Raw genomic sequence first — 25,041 nt, 5'->3', positions numbered from 1 at the left:
ATTTTGTATGACCATAGTTGTTCATTTTCCCCTTTTCAACAATACAGCCCATTCCTTTTCTGTTTGTTCAAGTGAAAGGATCAGATGAAACTATATTAACAGTAGTATGAATCACAAAAGAGCTCTAATATATGGCCAGCAATGAAAATTTAGAACTGCATATTCTCTTTGTATTTGGGGAGGACATTACCATTAGAGAACAATAATCAAGTGAATAAAATCTGTGTGAAGACACAGGCATTTAGGGAGTGGAAATACAAGGTATCCATAAATGAGTTGCACTTTATTTCACTACAGCTAACTATTTTGCAAGAAGGAATTTGCTATAAAGTATTTTCCAGTCCCAAGTCACAAGAGAAGACTACATAAAAGACAACTACCAAAAGCAAAATATAAAATTCATATCATAGTAGAGAGAGCCTTAGACTGAGGTTTTACTAATGGAGTAAAAGAAAAACAACAACTTACGCTGTTATATGGTGGAAGAAATAATTTTAACTATTTTTTTAAAATTGCATCTAGGTAGAACACAAATTTACAGTCCCACTATTTCAACTGTATCTAAGACATGAAATGGATGGCTGAATTAATGATATAAATGTTAAAACCAAGGGGAAATGGGGGGGAGATAAAATCTCATTTTACATCTAGAAGTTATACAGGTACGATATAACTTCCTAATGTAATATGGAAACCTTATTTTCATTATTTCACTCAATGATAAGTATTGTGAGAGGAATACTGTTTGTTTAGAGTCCATTAAAATGACTAGGGAAGGGGCAGTATGATAGGAAGAAAGATAAGTGAAGGACAGGCTCAAAATATGTAATGCAAAAATGAACAACTACAGAAAAAAGGGTTGAAGAGACCAAATAGTAAGGTCATCAGTCCTTTGTTTCAAAGGTGGTCCATTCGGATGGATGTATATCTCAGAAGAGTCATAATGATAAAAGGTAAAAGGCTAAAAAGACAAAAGTGCAGTCATGTTGTCAATGGTAAAAAAAGGACGGAGGTCAGCAAGGCTATGCTAGAGGCAGGAAATATCCCACCTCTGATGATGTACACGCAAGACCACCTGCTATTCAAAAGCATTCAACCGCCAGAATGTAAAAGTGCGTATTGCATAAGGAGACTAACCAAATCTAAAAAGTGATAGAAACAGTAACAGGGAGAGAGAAGAGGATCTTGGCCAAGAGGGGAGTCAGGAATCTCCTAACACATCTTAGAATGGGAGACACCCCAACCCTCATTTCCCTGATCCTACTCCAGAAGGAGATTAAAAACCTTAGAACTGAAAATAATAACCACTTTCACAGAGGAAACAGAGAATCAGTTCAACCACCTAGGAAATGTCTGCCAATATTAAAGGTACAGTGCGGAGAAGTCTGTACTTAGTACGCAGAGCCAAAAGAAGGGGGCATTCCACCAAAACGTGGGCTACCGACTGGAAGTCTCCACAACCACAAAGTGGGAGTGGCTCATCACACAAAAGAAAACCATGAGTCAGCCTGGTATGGCCAATGCGGAGATGACAGTGTGGCAGAGCCCTTCCGGGAGAGGCGGAAAGAAGAATTCCACGGGACAGGTGTCACCTTAAACGCACAAAGTTTATTAGACAGGGATGTAGCCTCCCACGAGTTGGCCCACGATTGTGTGAAGTGGGATTTGATATGAAGCCATAAATCTACCACAGGAGGGGCTACAGAAAATGGGGGGGGGATAAGTGACTGCTCCCCCAGGTAAACGATCAGCAAGCTCATTACCTGGGATATCCACATGGCCGCGCACCCAAAGGAAGTCAACGGAACAAGCAGCATGGTGAAGATCAGTGAGGCAGTCATGGATGGCCAAGACCATGAGGTGGGGAAAAACACCCATCAATAGTCTGAAGGCCACTCATTGAGTCCATACATAACAAAACACGGTTGAGTTGGGATTGTTTAATAATAAGGGCCTGGGAAATTGCCATCAATTCCGCTATAAACATCCCAGAAGCAGTTGGCAGGAGATGATTTTCCATACCGACAGAGGATGTGAAGGCATATCCCACATGATCAGCAGATTTAGAGCCTTTGGTGTAAAAAAACAACAGCATCCCAAAACTCCCATAAAATTGGCAGGGGGGTAAAAAAAACAATGCAACACCAGTGGGGGAACAAAATCTTTTGGACCTCGGCGGAGATACATCCGAATCTGGGGCCGAGGAATTAACGAAGTGGAGGTTATTGGGGAGGGAATGAGGGAGACAGGACAAACAGGGACTGGATCAACAGGGAAGGCACCAGTGGCAAAATGGATACCACAATGGTGGACCAGATCCAGGAGGTGCGGTGTAGAAGGAACAGCCGAACCATAAACTTGACAACCATAGTCCAAGCGAGACAGCACTAAAGCCCGATAAAGGTGAAGAAAAGTGGAATGATCCACATCCCAAGAGGTGTGGGCAAGAAAGGGAAGGACACTGAATTTATGGAAACATCCTTTCTTCAGAAGTCTGATATGAGGCAGCCAAGTGAGCTTTTTGTCAAAAAGAAGATCCAGGAAATGAAACTGTGGGGCCACAGGTAATCTTTGTGCATCATGGTAGAGCTCTGGATTGGAGTGGACCGTAGTACGGCAACAGAAGTGGACCATCCGCGATTTTAAAGGAGATGACTGAAACCCATGTGAGAGGGTCCATGCAGAGGCACATCATATAGAACCCTCGAGCTACCGCTCTGCAGAGGCCATTGAATAGAAACTAACCCAAATGCAGAAATCATCCACATACAGAGCTGGGATGACCAAAGGACTGACAGAGGCCACAAGTCCATCTATAGCAATGAGGAAAAGAAGTACACTCAGTACGGAACCCTGTGGGATAGCATTCACTTGGGTCTGTGGAGTATTAGAAACAGTACCAATACGAACCCTGAATGACCGATGGAACAGGAACTGGCAGATAAAAATCGGGAAGAAAATGCAGAGACTGTCCCTCTCGGAAGCCACATTGATAAGGGGACAATAGATCCCAAGATTCGAGGACCCAATTGAGCCAACGGACTACCATCCCATCAAGTAACTTGCAACCAACATTTGTCAGACTAATTGGCCAATAGCTTTCGAAAAACAGGGGGTTCTTACCAGGCTTAAGGGCGGGAACCATGATGTTATCCCTCCATTGTGAAGGGAAGTCATCCTGGAGTCAAATACAGTTCAATGTTCAATGCCAGGAGAAGTTGTCGTCGTGGAGCACTGAGATGTTGAAGCAACTGGTTATGAATGGAGTCTGAGCCAGGGGCTGTATCATGAGAAGGAGAAAGTGTGGAAAGAAGTTCCCAGTCAGTAAAAGGTTTGTTGTAAGATTCTCACTGACAAGGGGTAAAACATAAGGTGGAAGCTAAGGCCTGCAGTTTAGTTTTTTGGCCTTCTCTCCATCATCTTCGGCTTTGATGCTATTGGGGATCACAGAGCCTGGATAGAGGGCTTCGATATATCTACTGATTTAATGTAACACTAAACTTTCTTTGGGTTTTCTGTCAAGTTCGTAGACAGAATTTTACTTTAAATCCATTGACCCTTCACCCATGGCTACCCTTACAAATTTTCACTTCAGTTTTTGTTTGTGAGGCTTGGGCTACATTTAAATTTGCAGTGAAGCTCTATTTGCTTTTGAAGCAGCTTGCTATCACAGTTGTCTAGACACATCAGATCTGTTCCACCCCTCACAACTTTGCTCAGCAAATACCTGTATGAGGCATATTGTACAATACTATGTTAATTGATGCTCAACAGTTTTGGCCCTTAGGATGAACTTTTCATGTTAACTGCTCAGGTAATCTGAAATCTATTTCTTATGACTCTCACTAAGCCTTACAGTATTATTCTGTAACACCCTCATGATTGCCAATTTCCTGTTCGACACAGAGTCGAACATTTTTGGCTTCTTGTTGGCCAGGAGAGCTAATACATTATTTTCACGAGTCTGTTCTTTGATTAGATATGCGATATAATTTTCTGATAAGGCATTTAGGACAATTTCATGTGATTCCCCATCTCTACTGCGTGGCTTAATCACTTGAGTCTTCAAGTCTATAGATGGTAAGTTGAAATCACAACACAGCAAGGAAATACACGTGTAATCTTTTCTAAGTTTCACCTCTAATGTTCTGGCTCTACTACTCCCGAGGCAGAGGATCTGTAAAAGCAACAAATGATCATGTTTAATCCATCTTTTGGTTTGTTGGTTTGTGGGAGTTGAAGGGACCAGACTACAAAGGCCACCTGTCCCTTTTTCCTCAATCATAAAAACCCACAAGGAATAAAAACAAGCAACGGAGGTAACAAGGGATGACACAGAACAAGACAGACTCAAAGACCAGAAAACAAGGAATTAAAAGCACACAGTTGTACAGTGGTTGGCCGACCATGTAAACAAAGGAGGAAAAGCCAACCACCAAGAGAGACACTAAAAACCCCAATCTAAAACTGCAGGCCAAAGATCAGATGCAACACACAAAATGGACAAACACTCAGATTGAGCGATAAAAGCCCCTGCTTGAATAAAACTCTAAACTAAGCCTGCCATTGCAGCGTCATCCGTTAAAAGAGCAGGGAGCGTATCAGGCAGCGCAAATGTATGTCTGAGCACAGTTAAAAGCGGACAGTCCAACAAAATGTTGACCACTGTCAATACTGACCAGCAACAACATGGAGGTGGGTTCTCACGGCGCAATGAATGACCGTGTGTCAGCTAGGTGTTGCCAATGCGTGGCTGGCAGAGAACAACAGAGTTCTTGCAGGAGGCTTGCATGGAGGAGTGCCACACACACCTGTGGTCTCCTTGATGACTTGGAGTTTGTTGGGTGAAGGCAGGGTGTACCATTCATCACTCCAGGTACCAAGGACTTTTTGCCACAACACAGACTGGAGATCATATTCCGAAACACCAATCTCCAGGGCTGGTTCACTGATAGCCCGTTTGGCCACCCTGTCAAAACGCTTGTTACCCGGGATGCCGACATGAACCGAGGTCCACACAAAAACCACAGAGTGGCTGCAACAGGCAAGAGTGTGGATGGACTCCTGGATAGCCATTACCAGACAAGAGTGAGGAAAACACTGGTCGATAGTTCTTAAGTCACTCAGGAAGTCACTACAGATAATGAAGGACTCACCTGAGCAGGAGCAGATACACTCTAGGGCATGAGAGATGGCTACAAGCTCTGCAGTGAAAACACTGCAGCCATCCAGCAATGAGCATTGCTCAGATTGTTCCCCAAGAGTAAAGGCATAACCAACTTTACCAGCATCCATCGAACCGTCGGTGTAGACTATGGCAGAGCTGGGAAATGCGGCGAGGATGGAAAGAAAGCGTCATCAGAGGGCCTCAGGAGGGACTGAGTCTTTCGGGCCTTGAACTAAATCCAGCTGAAAGGCATGGGTAGGGCACACACCACAGGGGTATATGCATATGGGCCTGGAAAAGAGGTGGGAGAGGGAAAAGCTCAAGCCCAGAGAGAAGAGACCAGATGCAAACCGTTATCAGACACCCTGACCGGGACCGCCGTTCGGGAAGATGGACGACCGAGTTGGGGAACAGGAGATGGTAATTGGAATGCCCGGCAAGCTAAAAACATGCATAGCATATGTGGCCAGCAGTCATTGGCGCCGGATCCACAACAGAGGGACACCAGCCTCCACAAGTAGGTTGTCAACAGGGCTCGTGCAGTAAGCTCCAGTTGCGAGCCAGATCTCGCAGTGAAGGGGACAAGCAACCGCAAGGCTGAAGGCAATGCTGAACCATAAACCAGGCTCCCATAATCGAGACGGGACTCAATGCGTGATACAGTCGGAGAAGGGTAGACCAATGGCACCCCAGCAGGTGTGACTCAAGCAACGAAGAGCGTTAAGATGGCATCAGCACATTTGTTTAAGCTGCCAAATATGAGGAAGGAAAGTCAACCGGGCATCAAAAAGTAAGCCAAAAAACTAATGCATTACCACCACGGCCAGGGGTAGGCCATCAAGATAAAGCCGTGGCTCAGAGTGAACAGTGCGATGCTGGCAGAAATGCATGACTCAGGTCTTGGTGGCCAAGAACTGGAAGCTGTGCATGACAGCCCAAGACTGCGCCCTGCGGATAGCACCCTGTAGCTGCTGTTCAGCAACCACAATGCCAGTAGAGCTATAGTAGAGGCAAAAGTCATCAGCATACAAAGAAGCCATTACAGACGTTCCCACAGTTGCAGCTACCCCACTGATAGCAACTAAAAAGAGGCAGACATTCAAGACAGAGCCTTGCGGGACTCCATTCTCCTGGACTAGGGAGGAACTACGGGAGGGACCAACTTGCACGCAGAAGGAACGAAGTGACAGAAAATTTTGAATTAAAAATCGGGAACGGGCCGCTAAGACCCCACCCACGAAGCGTGGTGAGGATGTGATGTCGCCATGTTGTATTGTAAGCCTTCTGCATGTCAAAGAAAGACAGCAACCAAATGCTGATGGTAGGCAAATGCCATGCGGATGGCAGACTCCAGGCAGACCAGATTAATGGATTACGGAACCCACCCTGGGACGGAACGAGAAGGCCCCAAGACTCAAGTAGCCAACTCACCCTCCAGCTCACCACACGTTCGAGCAACTCCATCACCTTCAATGCACGCAATGTTGGTGAGGCTAATGGGGGGATGGCTGTCCACCTCCAGTGGGTTCTTGCCAGGTTTCAACACTGGGATGACGATGTCTTCCCGCCATTGTGATTGGAACACACCCTCAACCCAGATACGGTTGAAAAGGTCTAGGAGGCATTGCTGGCAGTTCACTGAGAGGCGTTTGAGCATCTGATAGTGGATGTGATCCGGCCCAGAAGCCATATCAGGGCAAGCGGCAAGGGCACTTTGGGATTCCCACTCACTGAATGGAGCATTGTACGATTTGGGGTGGCGCGTACGGAATGAAAGGCTCCGATGTTCCAACCACTCTTAAGGAGCAGAAGGCCAGTGGGTAATTCGTAGAAGTGGAACTCTGAGCATAACGCTCTGCTAAGAGTTCTGCGATCACATCCGAGTCAGTACAGACGCATCCATTCAGGGAAAGCCCAGGTAAGCTGACAGGGGTCCGATATCCATAGGCGCCTAATATTCGCCCAAACCTACGATGGAGAGGTACGAGTGCCAATGGTGGAGACATACCTTTCCCAGCACTCCTGCTTCCAGCAACAAATAAGGCATCGATTTCAGGCATGGAGCCGCTTAAAGGCAATAAGGTGGTCCAGTGACGGGTGCCACTTATGACGTTGGAGGGCCCGCCTGGGATCGCAAATTACCTCAGTGATCTCTGGTGATCACCAAAGCACAGTCCTCCATCGAGGGAACCCAGGAGGACACGGAATTGAAGATTCCACTGCAGAAATGATGCAGATATCACCAAAGCACAGTCCTCCATCAAGGGAACCAAGAAGAGCACGGAATTGCAGATTCCACTGCAGAAATGATGCAGATGGCGATCGTGTGAACCACCACATCAATGGTGTCATGAGAAAGAGGTTCAATAGTGGCAATGGAGGTGAACGAGTCTCAATCAGCCTTATTCGAAGCCCATCTGGGGAGACGCCTAGAAGAGTGATGCTGTGATAGTGACAGAAATATCAGAAAGTGGTCATTACCGCACAAGTCGTCATGCACATGCCAGAGAATGGATGGTAGAAGGCCACGGCTGCAGACCAACGAAAGGTCGATGGGTGAGTATGTGCCATGAGCCACACTGAAACGTGTGGAGGCACCATTATTTAAGAGAGAGAGGTCGAGCTCTGGCAACACTTGCTCAGCGACAGTGCCTCGGCCTGTTGCCACCAATCCACCCCACAAAGGGTTATAGGCATTAAAGTCGCCCAGTAAAAGAAAAGGTGGCAGCATTAGGGCTATCAGTGCAGTCAATACATGCTGTGGGACATCACCATCCGGTGGAAGATAGATACTGCACACAGTAACAGCCTGAGGCATCCACACCCAAACAGCGACAGCCTCTAAAGATGTTTAAAGAAGAACACACTCTCTGTACAGAGAGTTAAGGACGTAGACGCAGACTCCACCAGATACCCTCTCGTAAGCTGCTCAATTCTTACAATAACCCCGATAATCACTGAGGGTGGGGGTTCGGGGGTTTGCATCCCTGGAAACCAAGTTTCCTAGAGAGCAATGCAGAAGAAAAGGTGAAGGCTGAGAAGTTGTTTGAGCTCAGCAAGGTGTTGGAAAAAAAACCCGCTGCATTTCCATTTGAGAATGGCATTGTCCGCAGCCGAAAAACGTGTGAAGGGACCTAGGAGGCAGATTACACTGCTGGGTCATCTACCACTACCGAAGAAGAGCCAGGATCTAGAACAATTGCGTCTGAGGTAGAGGCATGATCGAGTTCGTCAGGGGACGCCGGAATCTCCACCTCATCCTCAGTTGCAGAGCTGGTAGATAGCGGTGACGGTGGGGATGCCACCACAATTTTCCTGGTCTTAGGGGCCTTCATTTTTGACTTGTCTCACTGCTCCTTTGGTTTCTCTGGCTGAGAGGGCTTCACAGATTCAGTCTCCAGGACTGAGGAGGATAGTGAAGCCCTACGACCAGCTGTTTCTGGACACTTCAGTCACTGGCAGGAGTCATCCTTCTCACTAGGAGAAACGTGGGGATGAAGGGACCCAAGGGACCCCTTCCGATTGAGAGGAGTCTAAGAAGTGGTACGTTTCTCCAGCTCAGAAGTGGGGGATGGACGTCCCCGATGGTTTGGGGGGGGGGGGGGGGGGGGTTGCTCCCAAACGAGGTGATGCAGGAGCAACAATGAGGGAAAGCCCCCCCCCAACCATCAAGGGGGCTGGTGTAGTCTTACGGCTCTGAGGGCTGACTGGAATTGGTGAAACGGATGGGGCTGGAACTGCAGTTATAGCAGCAGCATAAGAGGTTATCATGCACATTGGATGGGGCGTTTCAAACTTTCTTTTTGCCTCAGTGTAGGTCAGTCAGTCCAGGGTCTTGTATTCCATTATTTTCCTCTCCTTCTGTAGAATCCTACAATCCGGCGAGCAAGGCGAATGGTGCTCCCCGCAGTTGACACACATGGGAGGTGGGGCACATGGGCTATTGGGATGGGATGGTCTAACACAATCTTGACATATGAGGCTGGAAGTACAGTGGGAAGACATATGGCCAAACTTCCAGCACTTAAAGCACTGAATCAGGGGAGGGATATACGGCCTGACATCACAGCAGTAGACCATCACCTTTCCCTTCTCAGGTAATGTATCACCCGCAAAGGCCAAGATGAAGGCACCGGTGGCAACCTGATAATCCCTCTAACACTGGTGGACGTGCTGGACGAAATGGACATGTCGTCGCTCTAATTGGTGCACAGCTCGTCATCGGACTGTAAAAGAAGATCCCTGTGGAAGATAATACCCTGGACCATATTTAAGGTCTTATGGGGCATGATAGTAACAAAAACATTCCCCAGCTTGTCACAAGTGAGTAACGTCCGTGACTGGGCAGAGGATGCTGTTTTGATTAAGACTGACCCAGATCGCATTTTGTACAAGCCCTCCACCTCCCCAAACTTGTCCTCTAAATGCTCTACAAAGAACTGAGGCTTCATGGACACACAGGATTCCCTATTAGCTCGCGTACAATCTAGGTACCAGGGAGAACAAGATCTGCTCCCATCCTTAGCCTTGCACTCCTCTCATGATGTGGCCAGGGAGGGGAACGACTTGAGGTCATAATTCTGTGTGTTGCATTGAGTCCTGGAATGCTTAGAAACTGCTGGTGGCTGGCCACCAGCAAGAGATTATGTACCATGCTTCATTGCAAGTCGTCCACCCTGATGCCACCCACTTCGACCCAGGGCCCTCCCCAAGGGTGCCATCCACCTACAGCAAGGGCCACCTGGCAGGATGGCCATTGCCGGGAGTCCCGATGCCCCAGAGATAGGTATTTACCCCTTGGCATACTTGGGCAGTTAACGGCACAGGCATCAGCTGAGCGATTCCTGTGTTGTCAGGGGGCTACAACCAACAGGGTACACGGTGGCCGCACCACAACGGACTGGCTATTGTGCTGGATATCAGGTGCAAATAAGTCAATGGTCACTGGTGGTGCAGAAAGCGACTCTGCATGGGGGAAACCGCACCCAGGAATGTATCCTCACCCAAGAGATAGAGAATGAGCGAGACTGCAATGGGACGACAAGAAAGGGGGCTAGAGATCTCGACGCACTATGGACACGATGCACGATGTAAGGCACACTTCCCCAACTGGCTCACTCCTCAGGAAAATTTGGAAATACGGAGGTCAAAGCCTACAGGGGACCATTACATGAAAGCCAAAATGTATGAGACTCCTTTTAGTTGCCTCGTACAACAGGCAGGAATACCTCTGACCTGTTCTAACCCCTGGACCCACAGGGAGGAATCCATCTTTTAACACTTTACCTTCATCCAAATATTTCACTTTCAGAATCTGCTCTAACCTCACTAGATTTCTTTTTTCTTTTTCAGCTATAAACACACATCCACTGCCAGCATTCAATCTATCTTTGCACTGTAAATTCACATTGGAATTTAGAAATTAACTGCTATTAACATCCAATTTCTGCAAGATTTCTGTCCCTTATACTAAGTGGGCATTGTAACCATTTATAAGTGACACCAGTTCTGATACCTTTCCATAGACACTCCTGCAACTGAGTAATATTACTCTTTACTGGTACAGTATTCTTCCTTGTCCTAAATCAGAATTTATCGTATCAGATATGTGGCAGGATTGTTGAAACTGCAGGAAAAGCCAAGTCTAATTACAATCATTTTCAAGCAGTACGCCAAGAATAGTACGTAGGAAAGAGTTAAAATTGTATCGCTGGATGCCAGGCGTGGCAGATGGGTCAGTCAGGGCGGAAGTTCAATCTGTCGGGCAGCTGCGCTTGATAAGAAAGCAAACAGCCACCAAGTTATAAAGATACAAAAGAAGCTCTGTGCAGGGACCCGTGATAAGCAGCAAATTAAGAGTAACAACAGAAAGCACTTCTCATTAGAGAGAGAACTCTGGGAGTGGAGAAAGAAAGAGGGCCCTTTGTGGGGACAGCACTACGCCATGAGGAGCCAATGAAGGGCTCAGGAGACAGTGCGTGACCATATAGGGAGAGGCACCTCTGTCCCTCCACCCAGCTTCTGAAGAAAAATGATGAAATTAATACTTACCAATACCAAATAAGGACAAGTTGCCTTCGACACTACGTCATGTCAAGCGCTGGTGGGGTCGAAATGGAACGCTAACAAAACTCAGGAGTATGCCGCTCCGCGGTCTTTTCACGCTCTAGAGGTTAGACTCTTGGTACCGACAGTAGTCAGTGTGGATAGCAACAGCCGACTTGAGCTGAGGAGCGGGCAGTAGGCAGGCAGCCGGAGATAGTTGCCGTGGTACTCTGACGTAGGGTGCTAGTGTGGGCAGCAGTTACTGCAGAGCGTCTGTCAGGCAGTCGGAACGGTGAAGTTAGTCATAGTCTCTGTAATAGACTTGGCCATTCCGCAAGTACAATCACTAAGCATTTACGGTGATCTGTATTTCTTTCTTAATAAACTATAACTTGTGTAACGTTCGCAAGAGTTTAATTCCACCCACTTCCTAGCCTTGTACTTTCACACCAGGGATTGCAACATCTAAGCCAAATAAAAGTCTCCCTCTCACTAAGGTCAGCCGGCTAAACCCCTTTCACGAACCATGTCACTCAATCCCTTGCAAAACCCACACTTGGGACACAACAGGATTTCTCTATCTTAAAACATCCAAATGTTCAAACACTCCACTATCCTAGTAGCATGTGCAGGTGTGTGTGTGTGTGTGTGTGTGTGTGTGTGTGTGTGTTTTTCCATACCTAACCTATTAAAGGTTTGCCACAATTCTCTGCCCAATAGCTGAGGCTGAGAAATAGACATCCAAGATGATCACAGAATTGTCTGAACCTCTGGTTCCAGCCTTCCACACTCTGCTTCAAACCAGGGGACCATGCTCAGATTAGGGAATGATGCTACAAAATGTTAGCTCTGCTTCCACCTCATGCCTGAAGCTAACTGTCTTCACCTAAGCAGCCAACAGCCTGCAGGAACTGAGGATTGCCTCTGAACCCATGCAACATGCATCATATGTGCTGATATGAGAGACAATCTGCAACCATGTGCACCCAGTGCACTCAGTTACTGCCAGTAGAGCATGCTCCACGTATCTGACGTGATCCCTGGCAAGTAGACAGGTGGGCACTGACTTCCCTCCCTTGCTCGCTGTTTCCCTAAGGAGCTCCATCAGTCGCCAATTAGTATTTTTCGGGTTAACATACCTCCACCTGTCTACGACATTTATTAGCTGAACTAGGTTCTCCATGAGAAATAGGAAAAGATGATGAGAAGATGTAGTCAAATTCTGTTGCACTTTCTGCCCACCCCACCCCCCAAAACAAACAAACAAACAAACAAACAAACAAAAACACACACACACACACACACACACACACACTGGATTCTTTCGGCTTCAACGAACCACATATTCTTTCAACAGTATGGCTGAAAAAGTGACAGGTGCCAGAAAAGCAGAAACCAGGCCCTACAATCAATACTCTCCTTCCACATGGATGTAAATAAATAGTGAACATTGAACAAGATAAAAATGTAGTTTATGAGGAAAAATTAATTTAACTAAACATGAAAATCGTGTAACTGCTGAATCACGATCAAAAGAAAATATTTAAGAAATGGGCAACCACATTAGTCAGGCAATTTTACTAATAAGATGCTTTTGGGCTTGAAGTAAAACTGTGCATTAATCAGTAGGAGGTATTTTCATTTGCCATTAATTCTTCTAATAACTGACTATTATATACTTCATTTTTTTGGGAACAGCACTTCACAATGTCAATATTGTAAGATAAATTCCATTAACCTACCAAAAGCATAAAAATATATTTTTTTAAATCTATAACATTGCACCAACTGCAACACATTACACTGTGACATGTAGATTTGTGTTTTTATCATTTAAATGAGTCACTTTGAATATCTATCCAGAAAGTATGTCAGTATTTTACCTAACATATCACATACCAGAATAAAAATTCCACAGTCTGAAAATTTTGGAGGAGGAGGGAGAAGAGGGATGTTCAGCATACAAAGTGATTGCAACATTTGCTGTGATAAGGAAAGTGGTTTCCATTTTTGAACAGAAAACACATTATGAACTACTCAATATTTGACTTTCCAAGTAGCAAATTTAGTTTTTAAAACCATTTTGAAATTTGTGGATAATGACTGTATCTCACACTACCCATGTGAGGCCCTGAGAGTCCAGCTTCAAAACCTACAGTTTATGCTATGTTTACAGTGTGAAGTTCACAGTGCACTGGATTACAGTCCTCAACAGGTGTCCCCACCAAGGTAATCCTCAACCATAATGCTCCACCTACCACTATCTATGTTTCACTGGAAGAACATCAGCAATTTGAAATGGCAACATATGTGGAAAAATCATAAGATGTTACTCTCATTTACACATGTATCAAAAATCAGATCACTGCTTTTTGATACAGGTGTAAATGATGGTAATATCTTATGATTTTTCCGTGTATGTTGCCATTTCAAAGCTGATGTTAAAATGATGTCAGAATTATGATTAAAAATATAAGTGAAAAATTTTTAATAGTTCAAAGTAATTACTTGTTTTATTTGAGGCTCCCAATACCAATACCACCCCCCCCCCCCCCCCCAACCCTCCAGCTAGAAACGAATTGCGCAATGCAGTCACTGGAGTGTTGGGAGTTATACACTTTATTTCTATACAATTTAGTGGCTGTGTGTTTAATTCTAAAATACAGTGCCATAAGGAAAGAAATAATTCTGACTAATTAACTTCCTTCTAAATGAGGACAGTTCTTTCTGTAGTTTGTTGTAAAAGTGAATGTAGACATCATTTTAATGTAATATGAAGTCAAAATACATGAGACACTCCACTCCTTTCCTAGGAAAAGGGGAGAAAAATTAAATTAAAATGAAGCTATGTTAGAATGAAACCAACTTCTTTATGGCAGTCGTATTTTGTTTGCAAGATTCTCAAGCCATGCCTGAAAACCTAGGGGATCAGTACTAAAATACCTAAGCGCTACTACAAAAATAATTCACACATAACATGACTGGCAAATTTTGTATTAGATAAATCTTTCAGGTACAGTCACAACATTAAACTTTTCTGTACCTGTTTCCAAATCACTACTGCACTCAACATTTGGGACTTAATATAATAAGTTTCCACATATGCCAGTCCATGCTGTGGCAAAAATCAACTTTTAGCACATTGACTGACATTACTGGACCAAAAAATGACTACACATGTTATTGTTTTGTTGAATTATTAATCTACTTCTACCCCAAGCCACCAAATAATTGACATGAAACAAGCACAAAACCTCATTACACTGAGAAACTACAAATTCACAGAACTCTACTACATACCTTACAAGTTTAGCAGTATAGTTTGTGATTCAATTAAAAATGGTGTTTTAGGTAATTTCTTTAAACTCAAATATAAAATTAACTTACCACTTTCAGGTAAGTATTTCAGCATTGTATACATAGTAAAGAGAATCTCTCATTAGTCAACCAGAACTGTAAAACAGACTATTTTCAGTTCAGCAGTACAACTTCATATTACTGCTGCCTTTTCCTGTTAGTCACTGACTAATTTCAGTTCATGTTGACTGTGTCTTCTAAAGCACTGCATGTGAGAACTCTCAGTTCATTATGAAACTTAACAGGTTCCAATTTTGCTGTCAGTTATTATGTGTCAAATATAACCACCAAAGTCTTACAAACAACTCTCCTGTTCAGCTACATTAAGCAGTAAGTAAGTCTGAGTATCTGCAAATATGGCATTTTATTTACAAGACTCCTAAAGTGTTTTGACCCATTTAAGAATCCAAAACACTTTATTGGCTCTGAGCACTATGGGACTTAACATCTATGGTCATCAGTCCCCTAGAACTTAGAACTACTTAAACCTAACTAACCTAAGGACATCACACAACACCCAGCCATCACGAGGCAGAGAAAATCCCAGACGCCGCCGGGAATCGAACCCGGGAACCCAGGCGTGGGAAGCGAGAACACTATCGCACGACCACGAGATGCGGGCAAAAAACACTTTATTAAAATGTGTATTAACTATTCTGTATTTACACAATGAACACACATTAAAATAACCTTACTTCATCATTTATGTACCAACCATTCCACACATTAAACATTACAAAATACTCAAGAGGCTTGGTCTATACAATATCAATAAATCCAGTGACTTTAGTTAGGAAAACAGTCAGGAAACGAACACTATGGGTCTACGACACAAAAAACATGCTAAGGGAGTTATGTTAGCAATGACAGGAAAGTTTAACAGCTTAACTAAATTTACCCTTTCAAAAACACATACACAAAATAATGAACTGTTAACATGGTGTGGGAAGTCTTGGCAGAGTATATATAATTTAAGAGTACAGGTAATAATTCACCAGATAGTGGACACATCAAGTTGTCTACAAGCACACAATTCACCAGTTTGCAGACAAATCCTTTTTTGAGCTTGCATTTGTGTGTGCACCCACCTGCTGGTGACCCTACCCCCTCTCCCCCTCACCACTGTATGGCTACATTATAGTCTAGTGAATGAAGAAAAATTAGGGGTAAAATTAATGTAGCCATAAATTTTTGTACATTGGTAGGGGTGTGTGTCACAAACAGCATGCTAAAAATTCTACCTAGTAAGGTTTGAGTGTAGGGGACATGTATAAGTTACTTTTTTAGCTTTTTATTGAATATGTCGAACACTGCACAATGTAACAAGAAACAACAATAAACTACATCAAATTTCTTACAAAAAACACCCTATTCATGTTTTCTCTAGGACTAAGTTTCCACAATGCAGGGGAGAGAAAACTCCCAGATTACTAGAAACAGAGTTCCAATGGAATAAAAATCGATGCATATTGTTAAATAATGGGGGTTATGTACAAATATTAAATGTTTGTATCACATCTAAGTGCAGTAGAAGAATATCAAGGCATAAACTTTGTTTTGGGAGGTGTAATACAATGGAAGGCCAGGGGGTAGGTTAGAAGCATGACTGGAGATAGGTCACTGGATTGTGGTCATCCATTTCCCTCCTTCACTGACCAGCAAAATTAAGAGTGAGCAGGCAATTCCCCACATAACCACAATCTGGAGACACACCTTCCCTCGTGCTTCTACCCTCCACCACGTGCTTCTACCCTCCACCCCACGCTTCTACCCTGTTACACCCCCAGAACACAATTTTTTCTTTAAATCAGTTCTACTGTGATTAGATGTGGTACATTAAATTTAATGTTTATTCTTAACCCAGTTGATTTAACAATGAACATAAATTTTATACCATCACAACAATATTTTTAAGAATGCAAATGTGCAATGTGGTACGTATTAGCCCTACAGCAGTGGTTCCCAACCTGGGGTAATTAACCTCTGAAGAGTGCTACTGAATGTATGTGATGTATTCTATATTTGTGACATTGTGATTGTGTAAGGGTATTGAGTGATTCCAGGTCCGTGTTACCACCACCACCACCACCACCACCACCACCACCACCACCACCACCTGTCGTCAGACATTATCAGGGTGTATACGTAGACGAGGGAAAAAAATTCCCAGATTTCCCGGTTAGAAATATGCTTTCTCCCAGATCAAAATACACTTTTTCCGTGTTAAGTAACAGTATACTTCCTCAGAACCATAAAACTTAGCAATCCTTTTGATGGTTGTGGTTTTATACACCGGCACAGAATTTCCTGGCACTTTAGAAAACAAAGCTGGGGGGGGGGAACAAGTTTTGGAAAGATGTCTGATGCACAGCATATTTTTGTATTACGGAAGTATAAATTTGAACTACACCAAACACCCCATGTTACTTTCTGAAGGATTAAAATTGAGTTTGCGATGCGGTTTTGTAAGCCAGTCATAGCTCGTGTCAAGCGATCGCGTCAGCCGATGACTGCGGATATTCACAGTATAGGACATGCGACAATCAGCCAATACCAACATCACTGTTAAGCAGTGTGAACACACAAATAGGTAAAGGTAATTGTTTAAATTAGTATACACAGTGTTGCTGCAAGAAAAGAAAAGCTTTCACGCATAATATTTGTCTTTAAGGTTAATAGGCTGCAAGAGAAGCTAAGATTTCACACATAATGTTTATCTTTTTGCGCATGTTACACTTTAAGACACATCACACAAATGTGCCTCTAAAATTTTTAACAATGACGTAAATGTCTGTCTTCTGGGCTCGAAAATATTGTAAATGGTCGTCCTCAAAGATCTGATTTTTGAATAAGAGTCAAATCGCTCTGTGATTTAAGAAATTCATTAGACATTTGTGAACAGAGTTCTTTTTGCTTAAAAGGAAATTTACTTTGAAAGTAACACTTTTCAAACAACCATTTGGAATATTTTCCTGCGACCTGTTAGAAATAGATTCGTTTCAGCAGTTGCCAGATAACAGGTGTCGCCGTGCTTACGCAGCCACGATGACGCAGGAAGCTGGTACATTCATATGTGTAAAACATTAAAAGATCTTACACTATGTCATAAAAGAAACAAGACATTAGAGGATATTCCAAGAGCATGGAAATTTTGTGAACCATACTAAAATGCATAATACGGCTTAAAGTGCACATTTGTATGTCCTGATTCAGATGTAAATTTTCTTTCAGTACCAGTACTGTATTATTTCATGTTTGGTTCTTTATTATGGCATAATGTCATACATGCTAGGATATGAAAACATGAACTTCAAATGAAGTGAACAGTTGAAACTAGCCAATAGTGTGGAATTAAACACTTCGTTTCAAATAAATTGACTGCCTCAGCAGAAAAGATTAATAAAAGCAAAATTTCTTTAGCAAACCGACAAAAATAACTTCATTGTTCTGCATGGTAATTAACACTTGACTTACAGAAAGGTGGAAACAAAATAAAATCTGAAACTAATAACATATTTTAGCCTTCCATAATTATGTGAATGTATTTTAATTCACTTGATAGCTTCCGAGCATAGAAATCTGTTTTATTTTCATTTGACATGAGAGCAATAAACAAAGAGTAAACAGCTAAAACACTTACTGGTAACACGGGTCACGTGGAGACTACCACCTCAGACTACTCTGTGCATCAGGTCTGGATCTATGATATTTCCAAACCTGTGCAATATTAGATAGCGGCACTCCCCCTCCCTCGAGCGTTTAAGGTAGGACGCCAAAAATTTAAAAAATCAACTTTTCAAAAATATCTTCATTTTGCAGTGCCATCTTACTGAAGAGTCTGCTACATAAAACATATGTTCAAGGGAACGTAAGACATATTATTTGTTCTTAAGTGTGACAAAGTGCAGTGCCACACCTCTTCACACAGCATACTTCCATCACACGTTGCTGTATTTCGCTCTGTGGAATTCAAACGTGTAATATTTTGTAATGGGCGCAATCAAACTATATTCAGGCCAGTGGAAATTAAAATGTCCTGTGGTGCCTCTCCTGCTCGCAGTCTGCCAGTTTGACACCCTGCCCCTCTTTTTAAAAAAAATCTCACAATTAATACTGGATGGGATTATTTGTAACTGACAGAACAAGAAATCTTCAGAAAATTTGCAGTCTTTCCTGCCTATTAGCAAATAACTTGCTGTTTCGTGTGACATAAAATTAAACATAGGATACATAAAACGAGTAAAGACAAGAGACAAGCAGGACAGTACACATTTCTTCAATCCTTAAGCCCTCTCTGATCTTGCCACAGATTTATATGGCATACTTTCCTTTCTGGCAAAGAATCTATTACCTCAAAGTTCATCAAGATTTTTGTTACACGGAAAAACGAAATGTCATTGCCTAATACTAGAAAAGCTGTTATTAAAATATTACCCAAGACTAATGTGGTTTCTCGATCTGATTACGTGTATTTGGTCACTGTCTGCTAAATAAAACAAAATAGGCCTGCCTAATATTGCAGCAGTTGTTACACACACACACACACACACACACACACACACAAACATAAACACACAGACAGACAGACAGACAGACAGAGAGAGAGAGAGAGAGAGAGAGAGAGAGAGAGAGAGAGAGAGAGAGAGAGAGAGAGAGAGAGAGAGAGAGAGAGATATGGGGGGGGGGGGGGGGGGGGGGACACACTGGTTACCTTTCCTCTTATAACTATATACATGTAATACTGGGCTGAACAAATAAGTAGTCACATAAACAAGTGGCATTAAGGCCACACAAAATGCTCAATGTTACCCTTTGTCACAACATAACTTAATATACACATGGAAGTAGTGTAGTGTGACATGTCCTAGCTTGTGTTCAGAGATACTTACCAGTAAATAGTTGAAGCAAAGTGAGCTCACGCAGGCATCTCCTCATATAAATGTGAAAAACATTTCACACCCACTAGACAATAAACTACTGAACTCAACCACACGGTGTAGTATCACTTCTTTCCTATCTTGTTTATTCATTACATTAATTCAGAAAATAAGTGTAAATTATAACTTCGAGAAATACCTTCAGTCCTGGACAGTGGCTGTACCACGCACCAAAACATTGGGAATGTTGAGCTGCTACTCCAGCTGCAGCACCATTAGGTCCTCGGAAAACTATTGGTACATTCACCTGCACAGAAATTGTTTCCACATAAATACACCCAAACACAGGTGACATCAATAATGAACCAATTTATACAGCCAAAGTAACATTGTTTATCTACAGTTAAAATGCAATTACTCAGTGTGTCCCAGTATAAATGGTCAATATTTCGTGATGTGACAGGAAAGGTCATTCAAAGCAAAAATGCCTAGCAAACATGAGCTCCAACATGCACACCTTAAGAGCTATGAGCACTTGTGCATTAAAAGATATGTCTTCAAAAGTAGCGAAGATGACCAAGTGCTCATAGCTTTTAAGGTATGCCGTTTAGATCCCACTTTTACTGGACTTGTTTTGTATTTTGGTCCGTACTACCACGTCTCAAAACACGGAAAGCAAAGAGCTTGCTGTAGAAGAGATTTGTTTCACAGTATTGAAGATGACATGCTCATACTGCTGAGACCATTCATCCTTGAACACTGAATATATGAAGATACCTTGATATTTATTTAGTCTGCAATTAACACTTGTTTTATTTTCTGCAACACACAGCTGCTGCTGCTGCTACTGCTACTATTACTAACTGTATTATGGCAGTGAATGCCCTATATCTTACAAGTAGTTTAGAAGCAGTATGTCCTAACTTTTTTACCAAATAATTCTACACCATAGCCAAATATTTTCTCTAAAAATGTCACTCACTCACTCACTCACTCACTCACTCACTCACTCACTCACTCACTCACTCACTCACTCACTCACTCACTCTTACTGCTCCCCCTCTCAGCCTCCTGCCACAATCTTGGACTGACATCTTAATAGCTGCATCTAATTATTATTGACCCCTACGAGTTAACGTCTGTTAAATATTTGCCAATTTTTGCAGTATCAGTAGAGAATACATATGTTACTAGCATCTATTAAATCATCATCTTCTACAGGACATAAGTAAAACAATTATTATAATGTCACAGAAGAATCAAATCTCCCACTGGAAATGCAACAATTTTTCAGGATCTTCTGATCTTCCTGTTCCCACATTTCAATTATTAATTGATGATATTCCTTTTGGGGTACAGCTGAGTTGTCTATTCCATTTTATGCACAATATTTTAACAACCAACCCACTTATCATCCTCAGAGCTGTGTTTTTATATGTACTTGCTGCCTGCACTCCAACCAGACTAAAGCAGTGTTAGTGTCACACTCCACATGTGAATCAAACTAGAGCTCATTAACATTTTGTCTCTCTCAAATGAATTTCAACTGAAAATAGTTCACTACTTCATGCTTCACATCTATGCACCGAGCCTCTTCTGCAACGTATCACCTTCCCCCCCCCCCCCCCCCCCCCTCAACCTTCATATCATTCTATTTCATTTTCAATTATCACTGATCAAAAAATCACATTTGTGTGAGATATGTGGTACAATGGAAGTACCTTCTGCCATGCACTTCACACTTGATTGCAGGGTACAGATGTAGACTGGGACAGTAGGTTGCCAAAATCTGGAATCTACTCACCAGATTTATGTGGCCTGTAAACCACCTTTCATCAGTTTGGGAATGAGGTGCAGATATTGTCAGCTAAAATCAAGGTACGTTTGGGAGATTTTCTCAGCATTCTTGTCATGTAAAATTTGAGTAATTATCTCGAGCATTCAACAATCACAACCATCGTCAGTAGCAATTGACAGGATGACTGCTGGTTATAAAAAGCAGTAAGTTTATAATCAATCAAGATACAATGTGACCATTATGGAAGCATCACAAATTTATCAATCAGTTTGTCTCTTTGGCAGTTCATTGAAAATATGTACAAGATTAGGTTTGTTGATAGTAGAGAAAAATTACATTTTCAAATGTTTTGGTTGTATGCAAATCAGATGCATGTCTGGGTCATTCTGTATGTTGCAAGTTACACATTCATACTTTAACTTCATCATGCAGATCTATCACCTGACTCCAAAAAAAATGTCATTCTAAATGCTCTGATACACAGAGTGGAAGCAATTTCTGGGAAGGACCATCCAGAACCCTGGTGCCGGTTTGTTTTCTCTCTGGCACTTTCGAATTCACTCCAAGCCACCAATTGAATAGTTCCTCAGCCTGTTTTCCTGACCATTCATCAGCGGTGATCTGCGTGCTGCTACAGAGTGACACTGCTGATGTCCAGACTGGTCATGAGGCATGGAGTGCTTACTGGGAGGCTCCCAGTGGCATGCTGTCAGTGATTATGATAACAGCATTGACAAGGGACTTTATGGTGGCAATTGCTATAGTCCTGGTATTTGGTTTGATTCCATAGTTCATAGTACAGTGGAGGTGCAGAGAAGTGTAATCCGTTGTTGAATGGTGCTGTTGGTTCCGAGTGTTCGCTGGTGTGTTTGCAGATAATTACACTGTTGTCTGTGAAGTTGTTAGTGATGTTTTAATTTGCCGAGTTATAACTCCATCACTTTGCACATCCATTTACACAAAGATAAGCACCAGATGGTACACCACCACGAAAGATAACTTTGCCTTATGTTACTGCTGCGTATTCCATTAACGACTGGCTGTAACAACAGGGTAGTTGGTGTCAGACTGGTTTTGCTTGGGGCAGATTGTCAATTATCACTTAGTTCATGTTGTTTAGCATTGGAGCCAAGTGTTACTGCATTTGTGAACACCTAAAAGCTATAATGGCTTTACATGTTTGACTTTCTTTATCTCATTATTTTCTGCAACTGATTATTTGAGTAAGTTTTGCCATACACATGAGAACTTATTGCTGAACAATGTATTTAATCTAGGCAGCAAGGCCAAACTGTTACCCAAACCAGCCTGTGGGTCCACTGTGTCGCCGCATTCCACTGACGGTGTGTAGTGTGGACTGAGTAATTCTGTGCCGTCCAGTTTTAAGGTCATCAGCTTCTTAAGTTGTCATTATCATCTTGACGTTTTATTATATTTTAAACAGACCTAGCACCCATATTGGAACAGTATTTTAGTACAGCAACTTAATTTACTGGCTTCTCTGGGGCTTTCCTCTAAATTTCACTACCAGTTTGCCAAGACAGGTTCGGTTATTTTTAAGGTTATCTAATCATCACTGGCAGTTAAGTTATTCTTTTCAAAATTTGGTTGGTAAATAATTATTTCAGCTTTAAGTTGAACGACTAGTTTTTTTTATTAGATTCATTGTTTAGTTATGATGTGCCTGTTGCATTAATAGTATTCAGACCTATTCTTAAATAGCACTCTCAAGTATAGTGATTATCAAGTTTAAGACAACTTGCATTGTTCTCTCTATGTATAGCTAGTAACTGTTTTGATTGAAGGAAATACTTCATTAAATATGCTGAACATACAATGGGAGTGCATTAAAGGGAAAATTAAATTGCTATTACAGGATTATCTTTACTTGTTGTAGTGGTCATCAGTGTCTATAATAAGCTATCACCAATAATGTAGGAGTCAGTTATGGTGATAGAGATTTTTCTGTGTCTGATCCTTTGCAAGTAGGATGCTGAAGACACCTTCCAGCAGTCCAAGCAACAAGTGGACATCACATGTTGGTCATAGTTGAGAGCTTCACCTATTCTGCCAATCTCTAATTCAAAATTAAATTAACCTAAAAATTATCAATATCCAGCCCTCCACTATTATCATACGAGAATACCCTAGTTCAGTGTCTATGGTAAACGTTGTCTTAAGTCGAAACAGATAAAAATAATTGTAAAATTACACTAACACCAAAGACTATACTCACTTCCCTTCTCCACACTTAAATTAACAAAACAGATTCAATTCCATGTGCACTTTAGAGTGTACATCTTAGCTAACCGTTCAGGAAGAATAAAAAAATGTTGCAGAAAGTCTGGACTTTATAATATTCCTTGTGAATGCTGCAGAAGCTATACTGCACTTTCTGTGTGTACCATGTGCACTCAGTGCACAGACATTACATGAACAGTAGTGCCCAAAAGTCAAACATTATCAGAAAATAGATGCATATGAGGCAGTGCCAAAAAGTAATGCATTCAATTTTTTATGTCAAAACTCTGAAAGCTTTCTAAACCTGCAGAAGTCACACAGACAGACCATGCAAATGTATTTTTCTGTTCTATAAACACTTTGGAGCCATGAATCAAATGATCTGAGTACCTTCCTGCAATCAGTGGTGCTCCTTAGTTTCATCTTGACTACAGCAGGGGTTGTGGGATGGTTAACAGCTACAGACTGACAGTCCCACATGAGTAGTAGCAATGGGTATAATTTGATTTGTTTTCTTTAGGAGAAATAGTGAAACAGAAGAAATTTAATACTTTATTCTCAAATGATTTCTTATGATTGGAGTGTTACTTTCTATTAGTTGCATCATTTGGTTAGTTATAGGTTTGTTCATCGTTTTAGTTATATATATTTGCAGAATGGAATTTCCATTTCAGTTCATGGAGCCACATATGCATCCAGAGGGTTCAAATACATTGGCCTTCAGGAAATCTTGTACTCTTGGTACTCTTGTACAGAGGCAAAAATGTTTTACTTGTATCCAGTCTCCACCATAATGACAGTTTAGATCAGTAAATTGTAGAGTGCAGCAATCAGCCGTCCTTTTAAAATTTTATTGTGCAGATCTAGACTTCGGCCAGAAGCTAGCCATTCTCAATGCTAAGAATACAAGAAGTACATAGTCAGATTATGTCATAAAAAGTTAAAAGTAACGGCTTAACTAATAAGGTTTGTATATTACATACCACTATTATTTTCACTCAAAGCATGTAAGTCCCTGTTGATTGCACTTCACCCACAGTTCATTGAATACAACTGTTTGCAGAAGGCAGGCTGTATAGAGAACACATCGGTTCGTTACATGGCGCCATCTACATGAATTACGTATATAAAATTCAAGGGAAGTAAACCACTTCCAATTTGCATGAGAATTACATAAAATGAAACATAAGTGAAATTCTTTACATCGTAGTCCAACTTATTTCATATTTGCCGGTAAGTAATAAAATTTCCATATTCACCCCTTGTAAGTCCGTTATTATTAAAACATCTAAATTACATCAAAGGGTAAATTTTTTAAAAAATTACAAGACACAAGAAGACGTGCTGTATACAGCTATTAGTTGATATGGCTTAAATATGTTTATCTTTATATTATACTTCCGTTTATTAAAACATAATATGTATATTGTTCATCATATTTACTAAATAGTTCATAGATGGCACCAAATGTCAGTCAGATGCATGGTTGGTGCAATTTGGCTATTTAACCACATCATCCCTTAAAACCGATTTTCCTTGTAAATGCAAAACAACCA

At 41.9% G+C, this 25,041-nt stretch overlaps 1 protein-coding gene across 1 annotated transcript in view; it reads right to left on the bottom strand.

Moving 5' to 3' along the window:
* The window catches only part of LOC126297871 (pyruvate dehydrogenase E1 component subunit beta, mitochondrial), a 97,624-nt gene that overhangs the window by 56,021 nt on the left and 16,562 nt on the right, over window positions 1-25,041 (bottom strand). Inside the window, exon 5 of the mRNA XM_049989162.1 lies at window positions 19,646-19,753. Coding sequence (XP_049845119.1) covers window positions 19,646-19,753 — 108 coding nt within the window. The remainder of the gene's footprint in view (window positions 1-19,645; window positions 19,754-25,041) is intronic.

The sequence above is a fragment of the Schistocerca gregaria genome, chromosome X (genome assembly GCF_023897955.1).
Source record: "Schistocerca gregaria isolate iqSchGreg1 chromosome X, iqSchGreg1.2, whole genome shotgun sequence".
Taxonomy (NCBI): Eukaryota; Metazoa; Arthropoda; class Insecta; order Orthoptera; family Acrididae; genus Schistocerca; species Schistocerca gregaria.
The sequence above is the reverse complement of the archived record's forward strand: the minus strand, read 5'-3'. Positions and strand labels throughout refer to the sequence as shown.